This window comes from Oryctolagus cuniculus, chromosome 13 (assembly GCF_964237555.1).
Source record: "Oryctolagus cuniculus chromosome 13, mOryCun1.1, whole genome shotgun sequence".
Classification (NCBI taxonomy): Eukaryota; Metazoa; Chordata; class Mammalia; order Lagomorpha; family Leporidae; genus Oryctolagus; species Oryctolagus cuniculus.
In genome coordinates, this window is record NC_091444.1 from 19,054,281 (window position 1) to 19,079,741 (window position 25,461).

The 25,461-nt window shown below is 59.3% G+C and overlaps 1 protein-coding gene and 1 pseudogene across 2 annotated transcripts; one reads left to right on the forward strand and one right to left on the reverse strand.

The window, feature by feature from the left end:
* Positions 1 to 7,329: 7,329 nt before the first annotated feature.
* FMOD (fibromodulin) lies at positions 7,330 to 16,108 on the reverse strand. Of its 2 annotated transcripts, XM_051821140.2 has the most exons (4): positions 15,871 to 16,108; positions 12,437 to 13,422; positions 8,631 to 8,819; positions 7,330 to 7,926 (listed from the first exon to the last, which is right to left on the reverse strand). In XM_051821140.2, exons 2-3 carry the CDS (start codon positions 13,413 to 13,415, stop codon positions 8,668 to 8,670), a joined length of 1,131 nt encoding a protein of 376 aa, XP_051677100.1. In that variant the 5' UTR covers positions 13,416 to 13,422; positions 15,871 to 16,108; the 3' UTR covers positions 7,330 to 7,926; positions 8,631 to 8,667. The 2 variants fall into 2 exon arrangements, with proteins under 2 accessions (XP_051677100.1, XP_069911218.1); XM_070055117.1 differs by having other exon boundaries at positions 7,330 to 8,819; positions 15,871 to 16,005.
* On the forward strand, positions 12,026 to 12,092 carry LOC127483617 (U6 spliceosomal RNA; annotated as a pseudogene).
* Positions 16,109 to 25,461: the final 9,353 nt, after the last annotated feature.

The window sequence follows — 25,461 nt, forward strand, 5'->3', positions numbered from 1 at the left end:
TGGGGTGCAGGGCCCAAGCACTTGGGCCATCCTCTACTGCACTCCCTGGCCACAGCAGAGAGCTGGCCTGGAAGAGGGGCAACCGGGACAGAATCTGGTGCCCCGACCGGGACTAGAATCCGGTGTGCCGGCGCCGCAAGGTGGAGGATTAGCCTAGTGAGCCGCGGCGCCGGCCTGTGTAGCCCTTCTAATCTCTGCATCTGCCCCCAAGGCCCAGTAAACTAGGAAAGACGCAGGGTGCTCACCCGTTTGGGAAGAATGGCCTGTGTCCCTGTTATACCCCACCTGTTCCTCGCAGGAGGGAGCCAGTCTGGGATTGGCAGAGGTGGGGGTACTCGGTGGGCAGATTCCAGCTCCAGATCCCCAGGGCTGGGCCAGCAGACAGTTAGCTCTCTCCGTGTTTTTTTTTTTCGGGGGGGGGGTTGCCAGCAGGGTCTCAGGTTCCCTTCTACGGGGAATGGATCAACATGACTGTTTTCGTGTCGAAAACAAAAGATGAAACGTGCCAATTCAGATCGACCACATCCATCAGGTGACCAGAGTGCTAAAGTCTGAGCCCTGTGTGGCACTGGGAAATGGGGGGAAGTGGGGTGCTCTGGTACCCTTGGGTGAGTGGACTCTGCACACCCCGTTGTGCTGCGGCCGACAGCACCGGGTGGAAGCGAGTGGCTCGGATGGCAGCTGGGCATTCCGGGTGTGTGCGCCAGGATCCCGGACTGGTGGGGATTCTGTCCTCCAGGGAGCACTGGGTCCTGGAGGTGGGGGTGGTGCCGCTGGCGGCCAGAGGGGGTCCCCCTGCTGAGACGCCCTGGTGTGTGTGCGCCCTGGAGAGAGCCTGGAGAGCCTCAAGTGCAAAAGAGGAGTCAGAGGAGGGTCACAGAGTGTTCCTACAGCACAGCCTGAAAGTCCTCCCAAGGGGGAACGCGGACGTCAACGCACAGTGGTCAGAATGAAAGATCGGAGCTCCAGGAATCAAAGGGGGCCGCTGCTGTGGCGTAGCTGGTAAGGCCATCCCATATGGGTGCTGGTTCGAGTCTCGGCTGCTCCACTTCTGATCCAGCTCTCTGCTGTGGCCTGGGAAAGCAGTGGAGGATGGCCCCAGTCCTTGGGCCCCTGCACCCACATGGGAGACCCAGAAGAAGCTCCCGGCTCCTGGCTTCAGATCAGCACAGCTCCAGCTGTTATGGTTATTTGGGGAGTGAACCAGTGGATGGAAGATCTCTCTCTCACTCTCTGCCTTTCCTACTCTCTCTGTGTAATCTCTGACACCATGGCACAGTGGGTCAAGTCACCGCCTTTGTTGCTGGCACCCCATAACGGTGCTGGTTTGAGTCCTGGCTGCTCCACTTCAGATCCAGCTCCCTGTTGGTGTGCTTGGGAGAGCAGCAGAAGATGGCTCCCTGCCACCACGTGGGAGACCCAGATGGAGTTCCACGCTCCTGGCTTCAGCCTAACCTAGCGCTGGCCTTTGAGGCCATTTGGGGAAGTGAACCAGTAGATGGAAGATTCTCTCTCTCTGTCTCTCCAACCAATCCTGTAATTCTGCCTTGCAAATAAATAAGTCTTTTAAAAAGAAAGAAGGGAACAAGAGGGCACGGAGAGACAGAGGAGGTGGCTGTGCAGAGAGTGCAGGGGGCAGAGGAGGAAGTGATGCCGCCGGCAGACAGGGACCCGGAGCCACCAGCACCTGAAAGGCCAGGGAGGCTCCTCCCGGCGCCTTCAGAAGGAGCATGGCCCTGCTGGCGTTCTGATTGTGGACTTCCGGCCTCCAGAACTGTGAGAGAAGAACCCAGGGTTTAGTTTTGGTGCGGACGTGGCTGCATTGCAGTGAACGCGCTGGTCCCGCCTCCGGGTCTGGGAGCTGCCCTCCACACGCGTTCCTCCCAAGACTTCTCGCTCTGCTCCGCCTAAGCGTCCGGCTGACTCCACCCCGCCTTCCGTCTGCTGCTCCGACCCCGCACCCCCTGGCTGATCGCTGATCTTGGACATCCTGGGACGTGAACATTTAGAAACAGTCTGTTTCATGTCCCATGAAAGCATAGGTTTTTACTGAAATGCATTAATAATTTTCAGTTGAGGAAATAACGATCATTGAAGCCAACGAGAGACCCTTGTCCTCCTTGGGGGATGCCTGTGGCTCGGGCACCTCCACACGTGCGCATGCACCAGGGAATACCACTGCCGTGTGCCGGGGGCGGAGTCGGAAGGGCTGGGCTGGGCCCCCCTGCTGACCCCACCCTCCCTGCTGGGCTCCGAGTGGCTGGTGTCCCGACATCGCGACTCTTGGACTTCTGGTTCTATCTTGGGACCAGGGTTTGGGGGCACCTTCCTCGGACTAGCTGCCCCCCCTTTATTGTGCAGACTCCCACGGCTGGCCCTACCATCTGAGTCAGCGCTACCCCCAGGCCTGCCAGCAAGGCCTGGCACCCACAGCATGGCCGCTGTCCTACAAGCTCCAGTGCAGGCCTGGGAGGGGCCCTGTGGAGGGGTGTGGGGACTGTGAGGGCAGCAGGCAAGCCCCGTGCTTCCGCTGGGTTTCCCGAGGACCCAGGACGACCACCTGCTCACTGGGGCAGAGCCTTGTGACCATCTCCCTGCTTGCTGTTGTCACTTCCTCCACTGGGTCAAGTGCAATTCCGTTCTTCCCGCCTTGAGCGTAGCTGGCGACCCAGACCTGGAGGTGGAACCAGCTTGTCTGTCCTTGGTGTCTGCAGTCCCAGCTGGAGCCCGGGGTGGGGCTGGGGTGGGGGGGGTCTGTGCGTCCTTGTGTCCGGCCCTGGCTCTCTGCACCCCCTGCCCTCCTCTGCTCACTGGGCCACACACCCAGGCGACCTCGGCCTCAGTCTCTCGTGTCAGTGTCTCTGCGCCACGCGTGGGCTCTGTGCCGGGGCGCGGACGCGTTTCCAGGAAGCAGCGCGGCTCTGCGACTCGGGCTGCTACAGGACAGAGCAATGTGTTTGCTCCACTTGGGCAGATCCTGGCGTCCAGGCCCTCCAGAGGCTTGGCCGGCTCCCCTCCTAGCTGCTGGGAGTCCCGCCCACCCACCGCCGTCCATCTGCGACGGCGCGGGGCTCCTCAGAGTTTGAGAAGATCCACGGGGCGCTGGGTCTCCTGCGCCGCCCTGCTCGCTGGAGTGAGTGGCAGGACGGGCACCAGGGAGTGCTTCCTGGGCTCCGGGGAGCATGCTCGGGCTGCTCCCGACTTCCGGCCACCCCAGCCCTCCTCATTCTTCTTCCTGGTTTTCCTTTTTAAATTAGTTTATCAGAGAGAGAGAGAGAGAGAGAGAGAACACGCTCCCATCTGCTGATTGACGCCCTAAATGCCCACACGGGCCAGGGCTGGGCTTGTCAAAGCTGGGACCCAGGAAATGAACCCAGGTCTCCTCCCACCTGAGCACAGGAACCCAGTCGCTTGCACCATCGCCGCTGCCTCCCAGGAACTGCCCTAGCAGGGAGCTGGGGTCAGAGCCCGACATGCGAATCAGATGCAGAGCGCCAGTGTGGACGTGGGCGTCTTAGCTGGAGTCAAGCACCAAGGCCAAAAGCCTGTGCCCGTGCTTGGAATGACAGCACCCGAGCAGACATGTTGCTACCTCTTGTTTTTTTTTTTTTTTTTTTTTTTTTTTTTTTTACATTAATAAAGAAACATATAGGCCGGCGCCGTGGCTCACTAGGCTAATCCTCCGCCTAGCGGCGCCGGCACACCGGGTTCTAGTCCTGGTCGGGGCATCGGATTCTGTCCCGGTTGCCCCTCTTCCAGGCCAGCTCCCTGCTGTGGCCAGGGAGTGCAGTGGAGGATGGCCCAGGTGCTTGGGCCCTGCACCCCATGGGAGACCAGGAAAAGCACCTGTCTCCTGGCTCCTGCCATCGGATCAGCGCGGTGTGCCGGCCACAGCGCGCCGGCCGCGGTGGCCATTGGAGGGTGAACCAACGGCAAAGGAAGACCTTTCTCTCTGTCTCTCTCTCTCACTGTCCACTCTGCCTGTTAAAAAAAAAAAGAAACATATAAATGACTATCAAAAATCTATGAATTTTGGGGCCAATGCTGTGGCATAACAGATAAAGCCCTGGTCTGCAGTGCCAGCATCCCATATGGGTGCCAGTTCGAGTCCTGGCTGCTCCACTTCTGATCCAGCTCTCTGCTGTGGCCTGGGAAAGCAGCAGAAGATGGCCCAAGCCCTTGCACCCTGGCACCCACATGGGAGACCTGGAAGAAGCTCCTGGCTCCTGGCTTCAGATCGGTGCAGCTCCGGCCAATGCAGCCAATTGGGGAGTGCACCAGCGGATGGAAGACCCCCCACCCCGGTCTCCTTCCCTCTCTGTGTAACTCTGACTTCCAAGAAAATAAATAAATCTTAAAAAAAAGAAAATCTGTGAGTTTTATATGTTGGTAACTGTGCATCTTACTTCACGCCTTCAGAAACCTGAGGAGGGTCCATGGGCTTCACCAGACTGCCACAGCGGCCGCGGCACACATAGGCAAAGACCCTGGATCCCCCCAGGCCTCCCGGTGCCTGGGTCCAGCAGGGCTGGGGGCTGATTGGAGCAGAACGGAACTGAAGCCTAACAGACGGTAGAAAAGGCTTTGGCGGTGTACGGTGAGATGCTGCCCCCTCGTGGCTGGAAGTCAGAATTGCGAGATTGTTTCTAGCGCAGGCCCTTGGACTTGGTTTTGATGGAGCTGCTTGGTACTGCGTCTTGAATGAGAGGACAAGGTTAGTACGCAGTTTGACCCCCACCCACTGCATTGGCCTCGTCCTTTGGAGCTCTCCTTCCTCTGCATCCAGACATTTCACCTGTAGAGTGGTCCCTAAGTGTCGCTCCCCCTCTTCGTGGAGGAGCAACACAGGACCCTGCGCTGTTCTTTCGTCTGCTCGGCCCTCCCCGGGTTTTCTGCTGGTTCTTCCCGGGTTGGCTACTATCCCTTCCACCTCCGTGGAAGGGCAGTTCCCCCTGGCCACATTCCCCACTTCCGCAGGGGAGCGGCACACCGCCAGCCGGCTCTTCTCGGGGGCTGCACAGGTGTTCCTTCAGATAGGTGTTCCCCATAGATGTTCCTGGTGCATGCCGTCTCTCTCCTCCTTTATAGTCCTCCTCCACCAATCCTAACTCGGCTGCCCACACGCCGAGTACGCTGCTCTCCAATCAGGAGCAAGTCCTACAGTTTATTGGTTGAACTGGAGGCAGCTGGGTAGAAGCTGTTTTCTCCTCTCCCAGCGCCATATTGTAGGAGAGCAGATGCATAGAATAAGTCTTAATTCCAGTAACTTAGTCTAGTCCGAGCTGCTCCCCACACCTAAGCTTCCTTCCTCTGCCCGGACGGCTTCCTCTAAATCCTGCTGCTCCTGCCCACGGTGCAGGGGACCCAGGCCAGGCTCCCTGTGCCCCTGCCCCTCTCCCTCTCACCAGGCACAGAAACATTTAGTGATGAAGAACACATTCGATTGTTTATAAAGATTTATGTATTTATCTGAAAGCAGGGAGAGAGAGAGAGAGAGAGAGCGAGCAAGCGAGAGATAGAGAGAGAGAGAGAGAGAGATCTTGCATCAGCTGGTTCACGCCCCAAATGACCACAATGGCTGAGGCTGGGCCAGGCAGAAGCCAGGAGTCTGGAGCTCCATCCGGGTCTCCCATGTAGGTGCAGAGGTCCAAGCGCTTGGGCCATTTCCCTCTGCTTTCCCAGGTGCATTAGCAGGGAGCAGGATGGGAGGCAGAGGAGCCAGGATATGGGATGTCAGCATCTTGAGAGGCAGCGTAAGCCACTGTACCACCATGCTGGCCCCCGGAATTCCATATGGGACATGAATGGTTATAGGACCATCCCAAAAAGTAAGAAGGTGCACCCTCGCTGCCCGTGTATACCCAGGAACCCCAGACAGTGGACAGTGGAAACACAGAGCAAAGTCACGGGCTGGAGAGACAGCTGGCGGCGGTCACTCTGTCCTCAGCACTGCCTTTCCTGGGTGACCTCAGCCTCCAGGTGCCTCAGGGTCTCCATCTGTAAAGTGGTGGAAGTAGGGCCAGCGCTGTGGTGTAAGGGGCTAAGCCACCTGCAGCGCCGGCATCCCATGTGGGCCCTGATTCAAGTCCCCGCTGCTCTGCTTCTGATCCAGGTACCTGCTAATGCACCTGGGAAAGTAGCAGAGGGTGGCCCAAGTGCTTGGCCCCTGCAGCCACATGGGAGACCCTGATGAAGCTCCCGGCTTTGGCATGGCACAGCCCCAGCCACTGCTACCATTTGGGGAGTGAACCAGCAGATGGAAGACCTCTCTCTCTCTCTCTCTCTCTCTCACCCTCTCATTGTAGCTCTGCCTTTCAAACAAATAAAATTTAAAAAATGGTGACGGTGACAGTCCCCTGTGCAGACAGAGGGGTGAGGGCTCCTAAACCAAGCACTGTAAGGGAAGCCCCTCGCGCACAGCAAGTGCCAATCAGATGGAACTTAGGGAGACATGGTGGGTGTCTGAGGGCGGTGCGTTCTAGCTTCCTGCTCGTGCAGCACTGGCTGGGGCGTGAGGGTGAGGCTGGGTGGGCCTGGCTCCCACCCTTCCCCCTGCTCCGTCTGGTTGGTCACGGTCACGGTCACTGCAGGTGGACAGTGCCCTCCCCAGCCTCCCGTCTCCGCCTCTTCCCCGTGGCGTCTGTGTGTCCTGGGGCCTCGGGATCCCAGTGAGGACTGTGGTCAGAGCTGACTTCCTGGCACCACGGCGCACACTCCCGCTCCGGCCTGCCTCTTCTCCGGAGAGTGAGAGTCAATGCGCCCACTTGGCCTCCACCCGGGGCTGCTTCCTGCAGAACTGGCCCGTGTCCCTGCTCAGCTGAGTTCCCTATCAGGAAACAGAGGATTGTCCCCTGGGTCCTGTGGAGCCTGCTAAGCAAACTTCATAGCATCTGACACCTAAGGACTTGCAGAAAGTGTGTACGGAGAAGCCGCTGCGTGTACCCCTTCCAGGACCGGCTTAGCTAAGCGGGACTCCCTGCTGTTGCGCACAGTGGCCGCTAGAGGGCAGAAGTGGTTAAGCCAACACCACCGTGGACCAGTCCCAGCCAGAATTACAGGGTGGACGAGGAGGGAGGGAGAGGTAGGATGTTAGGATCGTGAAAAAGCTGCGTTGTTCTTTTCCCCTCGGGCAACAAATGGAGGAGGAATGAGTAGATAGAAGGATTGAAGTTGGACTTCCAGAAGAACTTCCAGAACACAAAGTCTGCTGACCAGAGTTTTTAAAAAAACCATCCCAGAGAAAGTGAGGGCTGTGACAGCCTAGGGCCTGCACGACCCCAGAAGCTGCCCTCAGCCTTCCTCCTGCCCTCAGGGACCCAGTCTTGCAGGTGCAGCAGTAAGGTAACTTTATTGTCAGGCTGGCCACCACACGAGCTTCCCCTGTAGCCAGGAATCGTTTATACAGGCAGAGGGCTCTCTGAGGGCCCTGGGCAGGGGGCGGCCATGGCCCTCCAGCCAGGGCGCCTCCGCTGGAACGAGCTGGTTTGGCTTTTGTGGATTTCGGGTCTGGGGCCGAGAGCACAGTCCGAGGATTCCTCCCCCTCTCCCTGGTGCCGGAAGCATGCATAGTGTCAGGGTGGATGGCGTCTGGGCAGGGCCTTGGCCAGCCAGTGCTTGGCCCCAGCTCCCTGGCTGGCCACAACCCAGTGGTGCCCCCAGCAGCAGGGGGGTTAGGCCCCGGGCAGCGGGACGTTTCAGAAGCGGGAAGAAGTCACTGCCCCCCGCCAAGCTGTAATGCAGCAGGCGTCTTCAATGCCGAAGGCGTAGCTCAGAGGGTCCCGGCCAGCACGGGCGGGTCTGCGCCTTCCCGGACCCCGTGAGCATCTCCAGCTGGAGCTGCTGCCTCAGAGCTGGTCCGTTCACGCAGACCGCCCTGCGGCCAGCAGGCAAGCCCAGGGCTGGCTGAGTCTGCCTCTCCCATCGGGCCTGGGGAAGACAAGGGGACAAACTGTCTTTCCCATGCTTTGGAGAAATCTCAGACAGGTGCTGTTGGGACGGGAGAGAGTGCTGGGCAAGGAGGAAGCTGTTGGGGCTCTTTCCGGGGTGCACCTGCCCCGAGCTCGGGCTGGCCTCTTCCCTGGAGAGCTGGCCAGCTGCTGACATGCACCCCCACCCACTCATCCAAGCCCAGGGCTGGCTGTCTCCTCTGGCTGGACGCTGGAACTCCAGCCTGGGGGCTCTCAACAGGTGAGCTGGAGGAACGCAGGTGACTCTCGCTACCCCTGACCCCCTCAAACACCAGTGTGGCTGCTCTCCACAGGTCGCTGGGCAGGCACCCAGGGGCCCCGCGGGGGCGGTGCAGCAAGGCTGGGTGGGCACGAGGTATCCTGCGAGGAGCAACGAATAGGAGCCCAGCGCAACCGCGCAGCCAGCTCAGGGCTCAGGAGACGGCGGTGAGGCGCCCACTGCCCTGCAACTGCGCATGCGCCGCGCTCAGCTCCGCGGGGAGAGACAGTAGGGTTTCTGGGGTTTGGGCTTCCGGGGATTAGTCCCTGTGCCACCATTGCCGTCCCCTGCCCAGGTGGTTCCCCGATCCCACCCAGCCCTGCCTCCAGGGAGGAGACGAGAGGGAGCTGTGGACTCCTGTCGCAGGGTCTGTCCCAGCCCTCCCAGCAAAAGCCAAACCAAACCATCAAGCCGGATGCGGTGGGGCGGGGCCGGGGCTGCTCAGATCTCGATGAGGCTGGCCAGGCGCAGGCAGAGGGGTGCGTCGGCCGGCATGGCACTGCGCTTCAGCTGGTTGCCGTCCAGGCGCAGCACCTGCAGCTTGGAGAAGTTCATGACGTCCACCACGGAGCAGAAGCTGCTGATGGAGAACTCTGTGGGCACAGAGGGCGGGGGCACTCAGCCTCGGCGTGACAGCCGCCTCCACGAAGGCTTCCGAGCAAGGGGAGGGCCTTGCAGCCTTGGGGTGGACATGGTGCAGGATCCCAGTCCAGCCAGGGGACGGAGAAGGGGGCTGGGCCTACAGCCCCGCCTCCTAACCCCGCCCTCCGTCCCTCCCCCACCAGTACTTTGCAGACCCTGGAATGTCCTTGGGTGTCCTTCTCGCCAGGACTTGATATATTTTTTTTTGTCCTGCCCGTGGGCAGCAGAGGGAAGCAGAGGGCAGCAAGGGACCAGGCAGAGCCACTTGCAAGGCTTGATTGCTTTTGGAGAGGGAGGGCTTTGCTGAATTGCTATGAGCAGGAAGGCTGGAAACGGAGAGGTTTAAATCGGGAACATCTCCTGCCACTCTGCAGAGAGAGAAGTGGCAGGAGGTTAAAGGGAGGACGCCTGGGCCGAGAGACAAGTGTTCCAGGCCCGGGGCTGCCAGGGGAGCGCGTGCAGGGCTCCGAGGTGAGAGGGAACCCAACCCCTCAGTGCCATCCCTCTGCCTCCCGCACGTGACTCCATCACGGGCTGCTTCTCTCTCCAATCTCAAAAGAAGACCCCTTTTGGAAGTGTCGCCCCTACAGCACACAGCCCCCCTGGGCAGGCAGGGCTGTTTGGTTTTGAACGTGAACCCTTTTGCCACCTCTCCCCTGCTTGTCCTCTGCTGGACCACTTCTCCCTCTGCCTGTCTGGGACAAGTCACCTGCCTCTGTCTCCGGTCTACTCAGTCACGTGAGACGAAAGACATGGAGCTCAGACGCAGGGACCGCGGCATCACGGCTGCACCTGAAGTGCCCGACACCTCGCCGCCCAGCACACAGCAGAGGGCAGGATCAGGCTCGGGCGCCCCAGCAGGGGCACCTGGGCTGTGGTTCCCTCAGAGGTGTCCCTCAGCTTGCAAAGGGGGTCAGGAGCTGTGTGCATCCTGGAGCCAGGTGGGGGGGGCAGCAGAGCTCTGTATGACGGCGGGCGGGGGGGGGGGGGGGCTCCTGCTGGGCGAGTCCGTGGGTGTGCAGGCATCAGAGAGCGGCTGCCGGAAGTGTTCTGGGTCAGCATCGTCCTGGGCGCACGGACAGTGGCTGAGTGGCCATCTGTACGTGCTGCTATTGAAGTCTCAGGTAAGAGAGAAGAATGGAGCGAGTCGAGCCGGCGTGAGGCTGCAGCAAATGACTTGTGCTGCAGATGTGAGGCTAAAACCACCGGGCCAGGGGGGACTGCGGAGCGGCCCCCTCCGGAGCGGGCACACAGATGGCTCAGCCATGTCCCCGAGAAGAGATTTGAGGGCCTCTGAGTAGGCGGGCGGGGGTCAGGGCCCTGGCCAGGGGCTGAGTCTCTGTCCCCAGCATATGGGACCTGGGGGGAAGCAAAGCGGCTCAGCCCAGCGTCCCTTCCAGCCCTAGGGGACTGAGCTAAGGGCTCAGGGAGAGCTCCCCCCGCAGCCTGCAGGCCTCACACAGTCTGCAAAATCCCTGGCTCCCAGCTGCCTGGACACAAACACGAGGCTCCCATCTCCCCTCCCACTGAGCGTGTGGGGAGCCAGGCACCCCGGGTAGAACAATTCCCACCACCCACGGGCACTGCCAGCCCCCCTGCCCGTGTCCTGCGCCGGCCCATGAACAGGGCAGGGCTTCTGCCCGGAGCCACGGGAGGACAGACTGCAGCCCAGATCAAACACTGACGCGGTCTTTCCTGTGTCCTGGCCGACCCACCCCGCTGGGTCCCAAAGCTTCCGAATGACATTCCCGGCCTGTTAGTAACTGGAAAATCTGAGAGGGCTGCTGATGGCGGCAGCTGGGGAGCGGCTGCCAGGAGGGGACCAGGCCTCAAACCCTGCAGGCCCCGGAGTCCCTGGAGTCCCCGTCCTCCTCTGCCTTTCCCTTCTCTGTGCCTCAATTTCCCCACCTTTGCAATGCAAACAACAGCAACAACACAACAACAGAAACCGTACTCGGCCCAGCAGGTCGCTAGCAAGCACAGCTGTTTGCTGCCTGAGGCTGGAGAGAGCCGAGAGCCATCCAGCCAAGGCCACAGGCGCGGGCCGCCCACGGCACTGGGGAGTTCTTGCCTGGTCGAATGGAGAGCTTTCTAGCCCCCACCCCGGACACCACTAAAGGGGCATTATTTCTTTGCCACCTGGTCTGTGAGCGGCAGACATGGCTCTGCGTGAAGGCAGGGAGGTGACAGACGCTCCCGTAGTGTCTCCTCCCGTGCCCGCTTCCTCTGTCTGCTGGGGCCATGCGGGTCAGACGTGGACGGAGCACAGCACGGGGCGGGGGGGTGCTTCCACGCAGCCTCCCTCCTGGACTGGGCAGTGAGGGTGGGCGGCAGGGGAGCGAGCGCTCGGTGGCAGGGGAGACGGTGAGCAGCCCTCAGACCCTGCGAGCAGAGCCATTGTCCCCAGAGGATGCCCCGCCTGCCCAACAGCCACCTCCAGGGCTGGGCCACCTTCCTCAGGGGGCCGGCCAGCTCCTTAGCATCTCCCTAAATGCCTGGGCTGTTCCCGGGGGGGGGGGGGGGCGCTCAGGACCTCTCGCTCACTTCAAAGTGCTCCACCTGCGCCATTACCGAAGCCCCTTCCCCGGGAGAGGAGCTGAGAGAGGCGGGCAGGCGGAGGAACGCTGGCTCTGGCTCGGGACCTGCCCGCCTGTGCTAAGGGCCAGGGCTGCTGAAATGGGCTTTGCAGTACCCTTCGGGCGCCTCTAGGCGTCTGCAGGGGTGAGGGTGGGGCCCTCCTGCAACAAGAAGCCCAGTGATCTCTCCCCGCCCCTGCCCAGCGGCCACCCCAGGCTCCCACTAGCCTGGGGCAGGACCTCTGCCCTGCCACCAGGGGCCCCTTGGACTCCAGGGGAACCGACTGGTGCCGCCTTCCGCTCCGAGAGGTGGCGCAGTCCTGCTCACCAGCTCCTACGCTCCAAAGGCAGATAAACAGCAGAGCACGCGGCCAGGCTGCGGGGGCTGGGGCGGGTCACGCGGCCACCGAGGCTCATTCTCTTACAGGCTGGTGTCTAAGGACGGACACCTCCCACGAGGGACCTAGAAGTTGAACTGAGACTCTTCATCCCGGGGGACCGTCCCCTCCCTCCCAAACCTCTCCAAACTCGTCTCTCTCTGCCCCTCCACACACCACTGCTCCTTCTCAGGCACTTGCGCAGTGCTCGCTTCGGCAGCACTTACACTAAAATTGGAACGATACAGAGAAGATTAGCAAGGCACATGCAGCCCTTGGCAGTTGACCTGGTAAGTGACCATCGGTGGCTCTGTCCTGCAGGCCGCCATCCATGCCCACTTCTCTCCCAAGACCCGGGTGGGAGCTTGCCCCTCCCGGGGAAGTCTCGGGCCCCCACCCGCACCCCGCTGACTTCTCCCAGCACCACTGGCCAGTGCAGGTGCTCGCTACCCTGCACCCTGTGGTCAGGGCCGAGGCTGGTTGTGCAGGCTGCTGGGTCTCCGGCCGTGTGGCTCCCCTGCTGGTGTTTTGCCGGCACGGCCGCGAGCACTTGGAGCAGAGCCACTCCAGTGACGCAGCCACGGCTGCCGGCTGCCCCCGGGGCCGAACTCTCACCATTGATCCTGTTGCCTTGCAGGTAGAGGTTCTCCAGGTTGGTGCTGACTGGGGGGATCTTTTGTAGCTGGTTGTAGGAGAGGTCGAGCTCCAACAGGCTGCTGGAGTTGAAGGTGTTGGAGGCCAGGCCGCTGTTGGTGAGGCTGTTGTGGGACAGCCGCACGTACAGCAGCTTGGGCGACCCCCGGAAGTAGCTGTCGGGGACGGTGTAGACGTTGTTGTGCTCCAGGTAGAGCTGTTCGAGGGCCGAGGGCAGCCCGTCGGGCACCCGGCGCAGGTGGTTGTAGCTCAGGTCCAGCAGGATGAGCGAGCGGAGGCCCCTCATGGAGCTGCCCACCTCCTGGATCTCGTTGTGCTGCAGGTACAGGGCTGTGAGGTTCTCCAGCCCCTCCAGGGCGTTGTTGGGCACGCGCGAGATCTGGTTGTGGTCCAGGTGGAGCTCCCGCAGCGAGCGGGGCAGCGGGCCCGGCATCCGGGTCAGGTTGTTGTGGTCCAGGTACAGCCTCTCCAGGTGCCTGAGCTTGGAGAAGACCCTGCGGCCCACCTTGTCGCTGGTGATCTGGTTGCCGTGCAGGGCGACCCAGAGCAGCCCGGTGGCGTTGTCGAAGACGCCCTCCTGGATGGCGGTGATCTGGTTGTTCTGGAAGTAGACGTACTTCATGCGGGACGGCACGAAGGGCAGGTACTTGAGGTTGCGGTTGTCACAGTACATGGCGGTGGGGAAGTTGGGGGGGCAGTCGCACTCCTGGGGGCAGTCGCGGGGCTCCGGCGGGGACGGGGAGCCGTAGGCATAGGCCGGGCCCTCTTCCACCCCGTAGGGGTATGGCTCGTAGGGCTCGTTCGGGTAAGGGTCGTACGGGTCGTAGTAGGTGGACTGCTGGCTGCGGAGGTAGTGGAACCACCAGTGCGGGTCTTCGTCATACTGGGCCCGGGACAGGGAGCAGAGCCCCGCGAGCAGCAGGAGGGAGGCCCACTGCATCGTGTCTCTGTGCAGGGAGGGAGAGAGGAGAGGGAGCGGGCATGAGTGAGCCTCAGGAGGCCGCGGCACAGAGCTGGGCAGCGCCTGCTTCGGCGTCAGACGCCTGGACGCAGGAGCTTCGCTCGCCCTTGCTCGGTGCACACAGCCCGTGGCCGGCTCTGCACACATGGTCCGGCTAGACCGCGGCCACGGGGGCGGGCGGAGAGCTCCATGCATCTCCCCTGGTCCCCTGGTCAAGAAGGAACAGAATGGAGTTACTGCATTTAGAGGGGTAGGTCCACGGCAGCCTTAGCCCCAGGCAGGTTCTGCCGAGGTAGCTGGAAACCCCACAGCCGTCGTGTGTGTGTGTGTGTGTGTGTGTGTGTAGAGGTGTAGGGGTGGGAGTCATGGGCTCCTTGGGCCTGGATTCACATCCAGTTTGGACTCTCCAGGGAAACACTATTTTCCAAGAGTCCAAGGACAAAGCCCTCTGGCTCTTCCTGTCCCGGAGAAACTTCTAGAAGCAGCTTGAGCATCAAAGGGGAAAATCTGAGCCACTTGGGAAGCTCTTTGGGGCTCTTAGGCAGGCTGGGGTTTTCTGGCCCTGGGCGTCTGGGGAGGGGTGTGGCCCCTCAGCGGCCACCACGGGGCCTGGGCTTTCCTCCAAAGTGCCACTGTTGGTGGCATTCGGCTGGGTGAGAAAACCCTCTGGTTAGCAGTCTGTGGTCATGCATGCAGCTTGGCTGGGCCTGGAGGAGCCCCATGTGGGACTCATCTGGAGACGGGCACAGATCCCCTCCAGCCGGGGGACATGGGGTGCGGCACAGTGTGGGGAGGCCGAGCTGGTCTGCCTCCCTGTCTTCCCTGGAGCCCAGCGAAGTGTTAGCACCCTGGGGACACGGGGCCTAGAGCAGTGACTGAGAAACACCGACAGATGGAGGGGACGTTGGAGGTTCTCACGTTTGCCCAAGGGAACGCGGCTTTGGATGGGGTTCTGACACCCACCTTGGAGCGTGCCGGGCCACTGTGATGAGGCCGGGGCAGGCTGAGAGGGCAGCGCGGGGGCTGGGGGCCCCTGGGAGGGAAGTTGAAGGTATGGAGGGAGGGGTGCAGTAGTGTGCCTTCAGGTCTGGGGAGCCCGCCCCTATTACCTCCCTCCAGGGCACTGCACAGCCTCTGTGGGCACCTTCCAGAGAGTCACCCTCGGACAGAGAACTCCCAGGGCTGTCCTGGGTCTGGAAGAGTCCCACTTAGCCGCTGCATTGCTGTTGGGCCTTGCTGGGCCGGCGACCGTGGACAGGGGACAGAAAGGATAATAAAAGCCAGCCTCAGAACTGATGGGAAGGGCCTTGGTGGCCATGCTCAAACTGCTGGCCACTGGCTCCTCCAGGCAGTCCCCTGGGCCTGCCACGAGCCACTGGGCTGCAGAAGAGCTAGCAGGCATCCTGGCTCATCCTCAGGCAGCCCAGGCCTCAGACAAAGAGCCCCAGTGTTCTGAGAAGCAGACTCGACTGCCCACTGCCTGGGCACGCTGGCTGCTCCCTGGCTGTGGCCAGGCAAGAAGACGGATGGAGCAGCCTGCTGCCAACTGTGCATTTTTCCATGTACAGCCCTGGGCTGCTGCAGGACCAAGGTGGTGGCCTAGAGGCTGGCACAGTGAGCCTCTGTCTCTGTTTCTCCTTTTCCAGACTGGGCACCTTGGCAGCCAAGAGCCACAGTCCCCTTGAAACCCAGCTTTCCAGGGTCTGTGTGTCCCACCCGCTCTGGCCTCTGCTTAGATCCAGGGCTGCTGCGAGGGTTTGGTAGGGGAGCTTACGCCTCCCCCCGATCCCACTGCCTCTGTGAGCCACGTAGCTTCGGGGTTGGATACTCTTACCTTGCTTCCCACAATGCCACGGGTCCACCTGTGCTCAGCCTTGCTAAGGTAGAAAGCTCGGGGACTGACACACCAGGAGCTGGGGCGGGGTGGGCGGGGGGCACCTAACTCAGAACCTGCTGCTGTTCTCTTACTCGTCTGCCCTAGAGAAAGTTCTCCTCCTTCAAACGGGGAGCTGTCCCCTAACCTGGGGGGGACCCCACCGGGACGCACAGCCCCCTGGACACAGCCGATGCTTCATCCGACTCTTAACCGCTCCCTTGCACTCAGCACCTCATGCATGCTATACAAAGCAGCATTTAGGACACCCAGGGCTCGGGCCACCCCCAAAGTGCCCCAGATCTCAAAGGGTTGAGGTTATGGGGATCCCCACATTATTTGAACTTTTACATTTTTTGTGCCTGAGAACTGGAGGTCCCCCCGAGGACCGCAAAGGAGATGTCCTGCAACTGGACCTCTTGCCCCGGGCAGCATCCCTCCGGGGCAGCCCAGACTGGGGGGGAAGGAGGATGGCCCACCCCTGCCCTCTCCCAGGTCATGTCTTCGACTTCCTTTATGGACCGACAAGGGACAAACCCGAAGTAAGATGCCTGCACTTACCTCGAGCTGAGCGGAGGAAGAGTGCCCACGTCCCTCGGTCCGGCCTCCTTGGGCTGCAGAACGTGGGCGCGAGGAGAGCAAAGTGAGCTCTGCTGAGAGTGCGCGGCCGTGCCAGGCCAGGGCCCGCCCCCAAATTCCTAACCAGGAGCCTGGAGAGAGGGGTTGCGGAGCGGGCCGGCTCCCTGGCGGGCGGCAGGGGCGGAGCTCGCCAGGGCGCGCGGAGACCCGAATCCGCCCCCGGCCCGCTGGAAAACCACCTTCTTTCCACTCGCCGATCTTCCAGGGAGTTAGCGCGCGCCCTGGACGCCAAAGTGCCTGGGTTTCTCATTAAAGCCACAAAGGCAGATGTGAGCAGGGGAGGGCCCGGGTTTGGGGAGAGGTGTCTTTAACCCCCGAGCGGGCCCCGAGCGGCCCGCGGGCAGCTGTGGCCCCTCCTGGCTCCAGCGCCCCCTACAGGCAGGTCTCAGACCGGCGGCGACTCGCGTGCCTCGCGCAGGGCAGGGGCTGACTCCAGCTGGGACCCCAGACTGCCCTGGCTCCTTCCCTGACACTGGGACACACGCAAAAGCAAGGAACCTCATTTCACAGCACCTGCCGCAGTGGGGAGGACTGTGGGAAGACCCGAGCTAGGCTAGCACGCAGCTGAGGTCCCCTGTGAGGCAACCATGACCACAGCGGTGCCCATTATACAGATGTAGAGTCTGGGAAAGACGAGGTCTAGGAAGGCGGCAGAAGCTAGACCGAGAAGGGGCTTTGTTGGTTTTGATTTTTGAAAGTTTAAGAACAGCACGTTTTAAGAGGGGGAAGCAATGGGATCTGGTATATGCATGCATACATATATATATATATGTATACTTATATATAAAGATTCATTTTATTTATTTGAAAGGCACAGGGACAGAGAGGGAGACAAAAATCTTCCACCTACTGGTTCACTCCTCAAAGGCTGGGACAGGCCAAAGCCAGGAGCCAGGAGCCAGGAGCCAGGAGCCAAAGCCAGGAGCCAGGAGCCAGGAGCCAGGAGCCAGGAGCTGCTTCCAGGTCTCCCATATGGGTGCAAGGGCTCAAGCACTCGGGCCATCCTCCCTTGCCTTCCCAGGTGCATCAGCGGGGAGCCAGATCGGAAGCGGAGCAACCGGTGCTTGACCCGGTGCCTGTGTGGGATTCTGGCGTTGCAGGAGTAATCTACCATGCCACAGCGCCGGCCCCTGTCTGACATTTTTTAGAGCACATGGGAGGGGTCATTGTCTGAGGAAATGAGGCCCCAGCCCAACCTCGAGGAGACAGAATGGCAGATTAGATGAGTGTAGTGGAAGAGGGGCTAGCATACTTACTATTTTTTTTTTTTTTTTTTGTGACAGGCAGAGTGGACAGTGAGAGAGAGAGACAGAGAGAAAGGTCTTCCTTTGCCGTTGGTTCACCCTCCAATGGCCGCCGCGGCCAACGTGCTGCGGCTGGCGCACCGTGCTGATCCGATGGCAGGAGCAAGGTACTTATCCTTGTCTCCCATGGGGTGCAGGGCCCAAGCACTTGGGCCATCCTCCACTGCACTCCCTGGCCACAGCAGAGAGCTGGCCTGGAAGAGGGGCAACCAGGACAGAATCCGGCGCCCCGACCGGGACTAGAACCCGGTGTGCCGGTGCCGCTAGGCGGAGGATTAGCCTAGTGAGCCACGGCGCCGGCCAGCATACTTACTATTTTTAATTGGGACTTTTAAAAAGTTGTATTTACTTGAGAGGCAGAGAGACAGATGGAGAGAGAGAGCGAGAGAGCGCACTCCCATCCATTGTTTCACTCCCTAAATGCCCCCAGCGGCCTGGGCTGAGCCAGCTGGAAGTCAGGAGACAGAATCTCACCCCAGGTCTACCACGCGGGTGGCAAGGCCCCGGTCACTCGAGCCATCCCATTGCTGTCCAAGGTCTGTATCAGCAGGAACCTGGCATCAGGTTCAAAGGCACGCTGACGTCGGATGCAGGTCTCGCTACCGGCATCTTAACCTCGAGGCCAAACTCCCACCACAGGCTGCTGTAGAGAGAACCAGCAAGTTGTGTGGACAGATCGGATCTGGCAGTTAGGACAACTCAGGAATGACTCCGGGATCTTTTTTTTTTTTTTTTTTTTGACAGGCAGAGTGGACAGTGAGAGAGAGAGAGAGACAGAGAGAAAGGTCTTCCTTTGCCGTTGGTTGACCCCCCAATGGCCGCTGCGACCGGCGCACCGCGCTGATCTGAAGCCAGGAGCCAGGTGCTTCTCCTGGTCTCCCATGGGGTGCAGGGCCCAAGCACTTGGGCCATCCTCCACTGCACTCCAGGGCCACAGCAGAGAGCTGGATTGGAAGAGGAGCAACCAGGACAGAACCTGGTGTGCTGGCGCTGCAAGGCAGAGGATTAGCCTAGTGAGCCACGGCGCCGGCCTTCCATGATCTTGCTTTGAGCCGATGGTCAGCTGATGGAGCATTTCCGGGTGGACAGAGGTGGGTGGGGCAGGAAGCGTGCTTTGGCTGTGCCATGTGAGTGATGCCTTGTGCCCGGGGTGGGGGCATCCCAGTGAGGTGCATGTAGACAACTGATGTGTGAATCTGAGCGGAGTCCGGGGCCCAAGGGAAACACATGAGGACCCCTGGGTTTGGCTCACGTAGAATCTGGTAGCTTAGATGAACCCATGCGCCCTGAGCGTGCTGTCGTCCAGGGACTGGCTCCTGCCTAGGCCCGGAAGCCCCCCTATTTTAATGCCCACTGGGAAACCCTTGGGTGATTCAAACTTGAAGAACCCACTGCTAGTGCTGCTGGCTACACTGGACCTACACTGTGACTCGAGAGCTGGGGGAGGAGAAGGGGCAGGACTCGTGGGCACTCCCTCTTCTTCTTTTTTTAAAGATTTATTTGAAAGAGTTACAGAAAGAGAGGGGGGGCGTCTTCCATCTGCTGGTTCACTCTCCCAATTGGCCGCAACGGCCAGAGCTGCACCGATTCAAAGCCAGGAGCCAGGAGCTTCCTCTGGGTCTCTCACGCGGGTGCAGGGGCCCAAGCACTTGGGCCATCTTCTGCTGCTTTCCCAGGCCATAGCAGAGAGCTGGATCAGAAGTGGAGCAGCCGGATCTCGAACCGGTGACATGGGCACTCCTTCTTAGCACACCAATTCCATTTCCTTTTTTTTTTTTTTTTTTGATAGGCAGAGTGGACAGTGAGAGAGAGAGACAGAGAGAAAGGTCTTCCTTTGGTTCACCCTCCAATGGCAATGACTGCCGCGGCCAGCACACTGCGCTGATCCAAAGGCAGGAGCCAGTTCCTTCTCCTGGTCTCCCATGGGGTGCAGGGCCCAAGCACTTGGGCCATCCTCCACTGCACTCCCTGGCCACAGCAGAGAGCTGGCCTGGAAGAGGGGCAACCGGGACAGAATCTGGCGCCCTGACCGGGACTAGAACCCGGTGTGCTGGTGCCGCAAGGTGGAGGATTAGCCTATTGAGCCGCGGCGCCGGCCTCCATTTCCTTTATAAATGGGAGCACCTGCTATGTATGCGCCATGCACATCCCTGAGCAGCAGGGACCAAGGCTCGTCGCAGAGCAGGTGTGTATACCACAAACTCCAATCTCAGAGGATGGCCTTGGTCAGCAGGTGGCTGAGAATCACACACACTTAGCTTCCTGATTGTTTTGTGAGTCCACAAAGCAGTCACTTTTCAGTGGAGGACGCTGGCAACGGGGCTGGGGAGACGCTGCTCAGAAGGGCGCGGACAGCCGGGGCTGGGCCGCCCATGGAGGACAGATGCTTGTGTTTAAGTCTTTGCCTGCTGACTGTGGCTGTATTTACTGATGGAGTCTGGAGACCACATATGCACTGGGATCCTTTCCACCAGGCTCCACCCAAAAACGGCAGTGGCTCCGTATGGCCTGCCTGCCATCTCCGCCCTAGGGCTCTGGTCACCTGTCCTGTAGCAAGGGTGGGTCTGGGCGGAGGGAAGGGGGGAAGGGACCCGGGACTGGGATGGAGGCAGAGACCAGCGAGTCATTACTTGCAGAAATTGCTTTTTCTGCCCTCTGGTTCCCTTTTCTCTCCGTAGACTCTGCTGCTCTGTCACCTGGTTCCAGCACAGGCCTGGGGACTTAGCTCCCGGCAGGGGAGGGTCCGCAGGTGCAGGGGGTGTGTTTGGGACATCGGTGCTTTCTGGTGGGTGTCGCGTCAGTGTTGCCCGGTAACTAGAGTGCAAGCAAGGTAGGTGAGAAGTGGTGCTGTTCTTTTCTATCCGTAGCCCAGCTGTGCCCACCCTGCCCGGCACTTAGTGGACAATCAGCAAAAGGTCATGAAATGAGACATATTTTCGGCTCCCCGTGGAGTCTGTCTTCAGTGCTCGATGCTGCGTGCGAGAACCACCACCAGCCAGGCCAGAAAATCCCTGAGCCCTGGAGGCCAACTGGACATTCCTGGGGTTCAGGCCACTGCCATTTCCTCCCTGTCCAGAAAAGTTCAGGTTAAACCACAGCCACGGAGCAAAGCTGATTGCCTCTGACGTTGGACCCACCCTGTCTGGGAGGAATGGAGCGGCTTCTGACCCAGATTCCCGCCAGTAGAGACACAGTGACGCTCCTGTGGCCACCAACGCCTTCCTCCTCCCGCCCCGGGCAGGCCCTGGCAGCCCCGGTTGCTAGGACACAGCCCCTGGTCCCAGACAACCCGGGAATGAGGGGTCAGACTGGACACGCGCCCAATCACAACTCTTGAGTTGGACACAAAGTCAGTAGAAAGACGATGCTGGTTCCGCACCCAGGCCCTGCTGCTGGCCCGTCCTGAAAGGTCTGGATGCCAGAGGGATCTTTAACCAGGCTGATGCTTTGATGGAAAGTCTTGGCTACACTGGCACCCAAGAAAAGTGTCCCGTAGCTTCCAACAGGGATGTTTTTCTCTTCTCCCCTGGCACCGAGGGCTCGTTAGGAATTCTAGCATCCTTCCAGGAGGACAAGAGCCACGGAGATGCTGGGGCTGGAGGAAGACGTGGTTCCTTCAAGGGCGGTAGGAGGAAGACCTCAAGTTCTCGTGATGGGTTCAAGAGCAAGACCCAGAGCAGTCTTGTCCCTTTCGCGGCGAGTGGCTCTTCTGGGTGTGGTCACTGCAGGCTCGCTCCCACTGCCTTGACGGGTTCCTGCTGAAGACTCAGAGTGTGTGTGAGTTGGGAAGAGGGGTTTGTTCCGGGAGAGATACCTAAAGGAGGAAGGAGGCGGAGGAGCCCTGCAGCCTGAGGGGTTGGCTTAGTGATGGCCCTCACCTTTGCTCCCATCCGATGGTGTCCCTCAGGCGGTGCTGGGGGCTATTGGAGCGACCCAAAATGAGACAGTCCCCAGGTTGCTGCCAAGGAAATTACACGACTGCAAGTGAGACCAGGCCTGTCTATCAGTCCTAAAACACCACCTGCTATTTCTAAGATTCTCATCACAACCCTAAGAGATAGGTATTATCATGCCTTATTTTTGCACATGAAGGAACTGGAGTTCAGAAAGGTTAATTAATTGTTCAAGATTACATAGCAATTAAGTGGCAGAGCTCGCATTCTCTACTTAAGTCTGTCTGCTTCTAAATTCTGAGTTCCTAACTACTATGCGGCGTGGAATCTCCAGTGTGAAGGCAAACTCGGCGTCTGGAACGGGCACACGGTCACACTCTGGTTCCATCACTGCCTTGAAGGCTTTGGGCTGACTGCTGGAGCACCAGGGGTTTCAGCATCCTCACCTGTAAGATTAGGACCGAAACCCCACCCGTGGGCTGTGGGGGACGCAGAGAGAAGCAGCGGTCCCAACAGGGAGCCTGTCGCGGTGGCCCTCCAAGACCAGCAATGTCCTTGGTGATCTTATCAGACTGCAAGTCCCCGCAGGGGGCAGCCTTGTCCTTGTGCCTCCAGTAACACAATGCATGGAGCGGTTGGCCTGCGCGAGGCCATTTCTAAACATCAAGTGACCAAGTGGATTGCACTCAAGGGTGGTGTAACCACTCTGGTAACTTAAGCTGATGGGAAAGAAAGTAGCCCGCCAAAGGTAGAGGTGGGGCTTCCAGTGGCTGGAATAACAAACTCCTCAAAGAGTAGGCTGGTTTCGTGGCAAAGCAGGTTTAACCTCCTCCTGCGATGCCAGCATACTGTATGGGCATTGATTTGAGTCCCGCCTGCTCCATTTCCGATCCAGCTTCCTGCTAATGCGCCAGGGAAAGCAGCGGAAGGTGGCCCAAGCGCTTGGACCCCTGCAACCCATGGAGTTCCAGGCTCCTGACTGTGGCCTGGTTCTGTCCCAGCTGTTGCGGCCATTTAGGGAGTGAGTAGCACCATTCTGAATTCGCTCGGCTGAGGGGAGAAGTTGGCTCCACCTCGGACGTGCCGGGAGGATGCCTCCAGGGTAGAGCCAGTGGCAGGTCTCACGGGCCCACCTGAAGGTGTACGTTCTTGGCTCCAGTTCCGTCTGAGTTCAGTAAAGACCAGGAATAACCGCCCATGGTAATGTGCAAAACTTCTTAAATTCTGGTTCCTTCTATTGTCTGCTTCTCTCTGGTTCCTGTGGAGAGCAGCATCCCATAATAAAAACATTTAAAAAAGGAAAATGCCTTTAAGAAGGAGGGGATGGGGCTTGGGAAAGGGACTGGGTTTTGACTCAGACAGATGGCTTCAGACCTCAGAAATCCAGAGTCTTTTCCTTACTTTCTTCGGATTCCTTATGGGCAGAATGGGGACGGCTCATCCCCACCCGCTGGCTGGTTGTAAGACGTTGCTTGTTCGTACCTAGCATGGCGTCTGGCATCTGGCGGTTGCTTACAAAGTGTGTACCTGTAGTGTTGGTGCTGAACTGGCTGGTGGGGTCCCCAGGGGCACCCCACGTCCCCTCAGTCTTTGGGGAGATCAGAGGGAGGGTTCTTAGCAGGAACGTGGATGGTGGCAGCTTGGGCAGGGCAGCTGAGGTTTGCAGGGAAAAACAGAACTGGTGTCGGGGGTGGGGCGGGTGTTAGCTGGCCAGAGGGGCTGGGCTCCAGGCGGTTCCTGATGGGCAGAGTCTCTGCAGATGGGCCCCGCCCCATGATGAGCGACAGGTGGATGGTTTCAGTGCCCAGCCAGGGTCGTGAGGCCATGAGGAGGTGGGCACAGGGGCCTCTGTGACAGCCCTGCACTGAAGCACTGAGCTCCAAAAGGAGTGATGGACAAAGTCTTGCTGATGAATCAGGCAGAGAGGGAGAGGGAGCTGCTGGTGCGTTTGCAGAGATCAAGGGGGCAACCCCAAGCAGCCCACCCACGCCAGGAGCACACATTCGATCTTAAAAAAAAAAATGCCGATTTCACATCTTACTGCACAAACATTCACGTTTATTTTGTTGGAATCTACTCCCCGAAGCTCCTTGAATCACCTTGGCGCTCCGGACACACCAGGCATCTTGGGAGGCTCTGTGAGCCCCCAGTCAGCCCAACTGGAGTGCCACCATCTTGGGCGTCCACCCTGGCAGCTCAGCTCCTCAGTGCCGTAAGGAAGAGCCGGGAAGGCTGGCCCTTGGCATTCAGGGGTCACCCCACCCCTTCTCCCCACCGGTGGCAGCAGCCACGTGGTAGGCACTGTGGCTTCTTCCACAACTTTCTTACTGGGAAACTGTCAGCTGGCTCCCAGCCAGCCTGCCTGGAGGGGTTGGTGAAGGAATAAATTCCTTTCCCAGTCCCTGAGAGGCTGTATTTCTAAGGGAATTTGCAAGAATAGAAATTGTTTTGATCTGCAATCAAGATACTGAGATGCGCTCCTTCCCCCACCTCCCACCTCTTCACTTCCTCCATCTCGTGGCTGAGGAACACATCTTTGTGGGGGAGTTTGCTTTCTCCCTGCCAGCAGCCAGCCTCCCAGGAGGGCCTCGAGCTCCCCCCTCCACGGATACCCTTCTTCTGCACCTGCCCTCCTCTTTAGTCCACTGCCCTCCGTTCCCCATCTCCTCATGTCATCAACTGCCACAAGCCAGTGTCTTCCCGGAGCAAATGTGTTCTGTTGCAAGGGGCTAACTGGGATATGGTGCTGGAGTCATACAGAGGAACTCTTTTGAATGAATAAATAAATACTTATTGATTATTCAGGGGATGAAGGAGAGCCGATGGGTCTTTAAGAAACATTTGTTGGGGCCAGCACTGTGGCTTGGTAGGCTAAGCCTCCCCCTGTGGTGTCCTGGCTGCTCCTCTTCTGATCCGGCTCTCTGCTATGGCCTGGGAAAGCAGCACAAGATGGCCTGGGTCCTTGGGCCCCTGCATCTCCGTGAAAGACCTGGAGGAAGCTCCTGGCTCCTGACTTTGGATCAGCCCAACTCTGGCCATTGCGGCCATTTGGGGAGTGAACCAGTGGATAGGAAGCGCTCTCTCTCTTTTTCTCTCTCTCCCTCTCTTCCCCCACCTCATCTGTAAATCTGCCTCTCAAATAAATAAAACCTTTTTTTTTAAAAGAAGCATTTCTTTATTTGCTTATTTAAAAGGCAAAGTGACAGAGAAGGTGGATAAAGAGAGAGAGAGAGAATCATCCATCTGTGGTTCAGTCCCCAAGTGGCTGCAACAGTGGGGACTGGGCCAGGCGCAGCCAGGAGGCCCTAACTCCATCCGGGTCTCAGCTCACCTGCTGCCTCCCGGTGCATTAGCAGGAAGCTGGATTGGAAACAGAGCAACAGGAGCAGCTGAGGCCCAAACCACTTCTGATATGGGATGCCCCGTCCCCAGCAGCTGCTGAACCCCCGTACCACAGTGCCCACCCCAAGTTGGGGGGGATTCTTTCTGGGGAACTAGAAGAGGAAAGCAGAAGGGAAATAATATTTTTAAAAGCTCAAGGCCAGGTCCATTTAATCTTCACAGAACCCTGAAACACAGTTAGAACTGTGTACATTTAGCCTATGACATAAATCAAGTTCAAAGCTGTGAGCTGGGATTTTAATACAAATTCAGAGCTGGGCGTTCGCCCCAGCGGTTAGATGCTGGTTGAGACGCCCACGTCCCATCTCAGGCTGCTTCGCTCCTGATTCAAGCTTCCTGCTAATTCTCACCCCGGAAACAGCACTGATGGCTCCAGGAGTTGGGTCTCTCCCACACGGGAGACCTGGATTGGATTCCCAGCTCTCAGCTTCAGCCTGGGCCAGGCCCAGCTGTTGCGGGTATTTGGGAACTGAACCAGCACATGGGAGCTCTTTCTATCTGTTTGTTTGTCTTTCTGCCTTTCAATGGAATTAACAGAAATTCAAAATAAAGACCTTTTGAAAAATGTGTTGGAGGGGCTGGCACCGTGACGTACTGGGTAAAGCTGCTGCCTGCAGTGCGGGCATCCTATATGGGCTCTGGTTCTAGTCCCGGCTGCTCCACTTCCCATCCAGCTCTCTGCTATGGCCTGGGAAAGCAGTAGAAGATGGCCCAAGTCCTCGGGCCCTGCACCCATGTGGGAGACCTGGAAGAAGCTCCTGGTTCCTGGCTTCAGATGGACTCAGCTCTGGCCATTGTGACCATCTGGGGAGTGAACCAGTGGATGGAAGACCTCTCTCTCTCTGCCTCTTTCTCTCTGTAACTCTGCCTTTCAAATAAATAGGTAAATCTTGAAAAAAAATGTGTTGAATTTG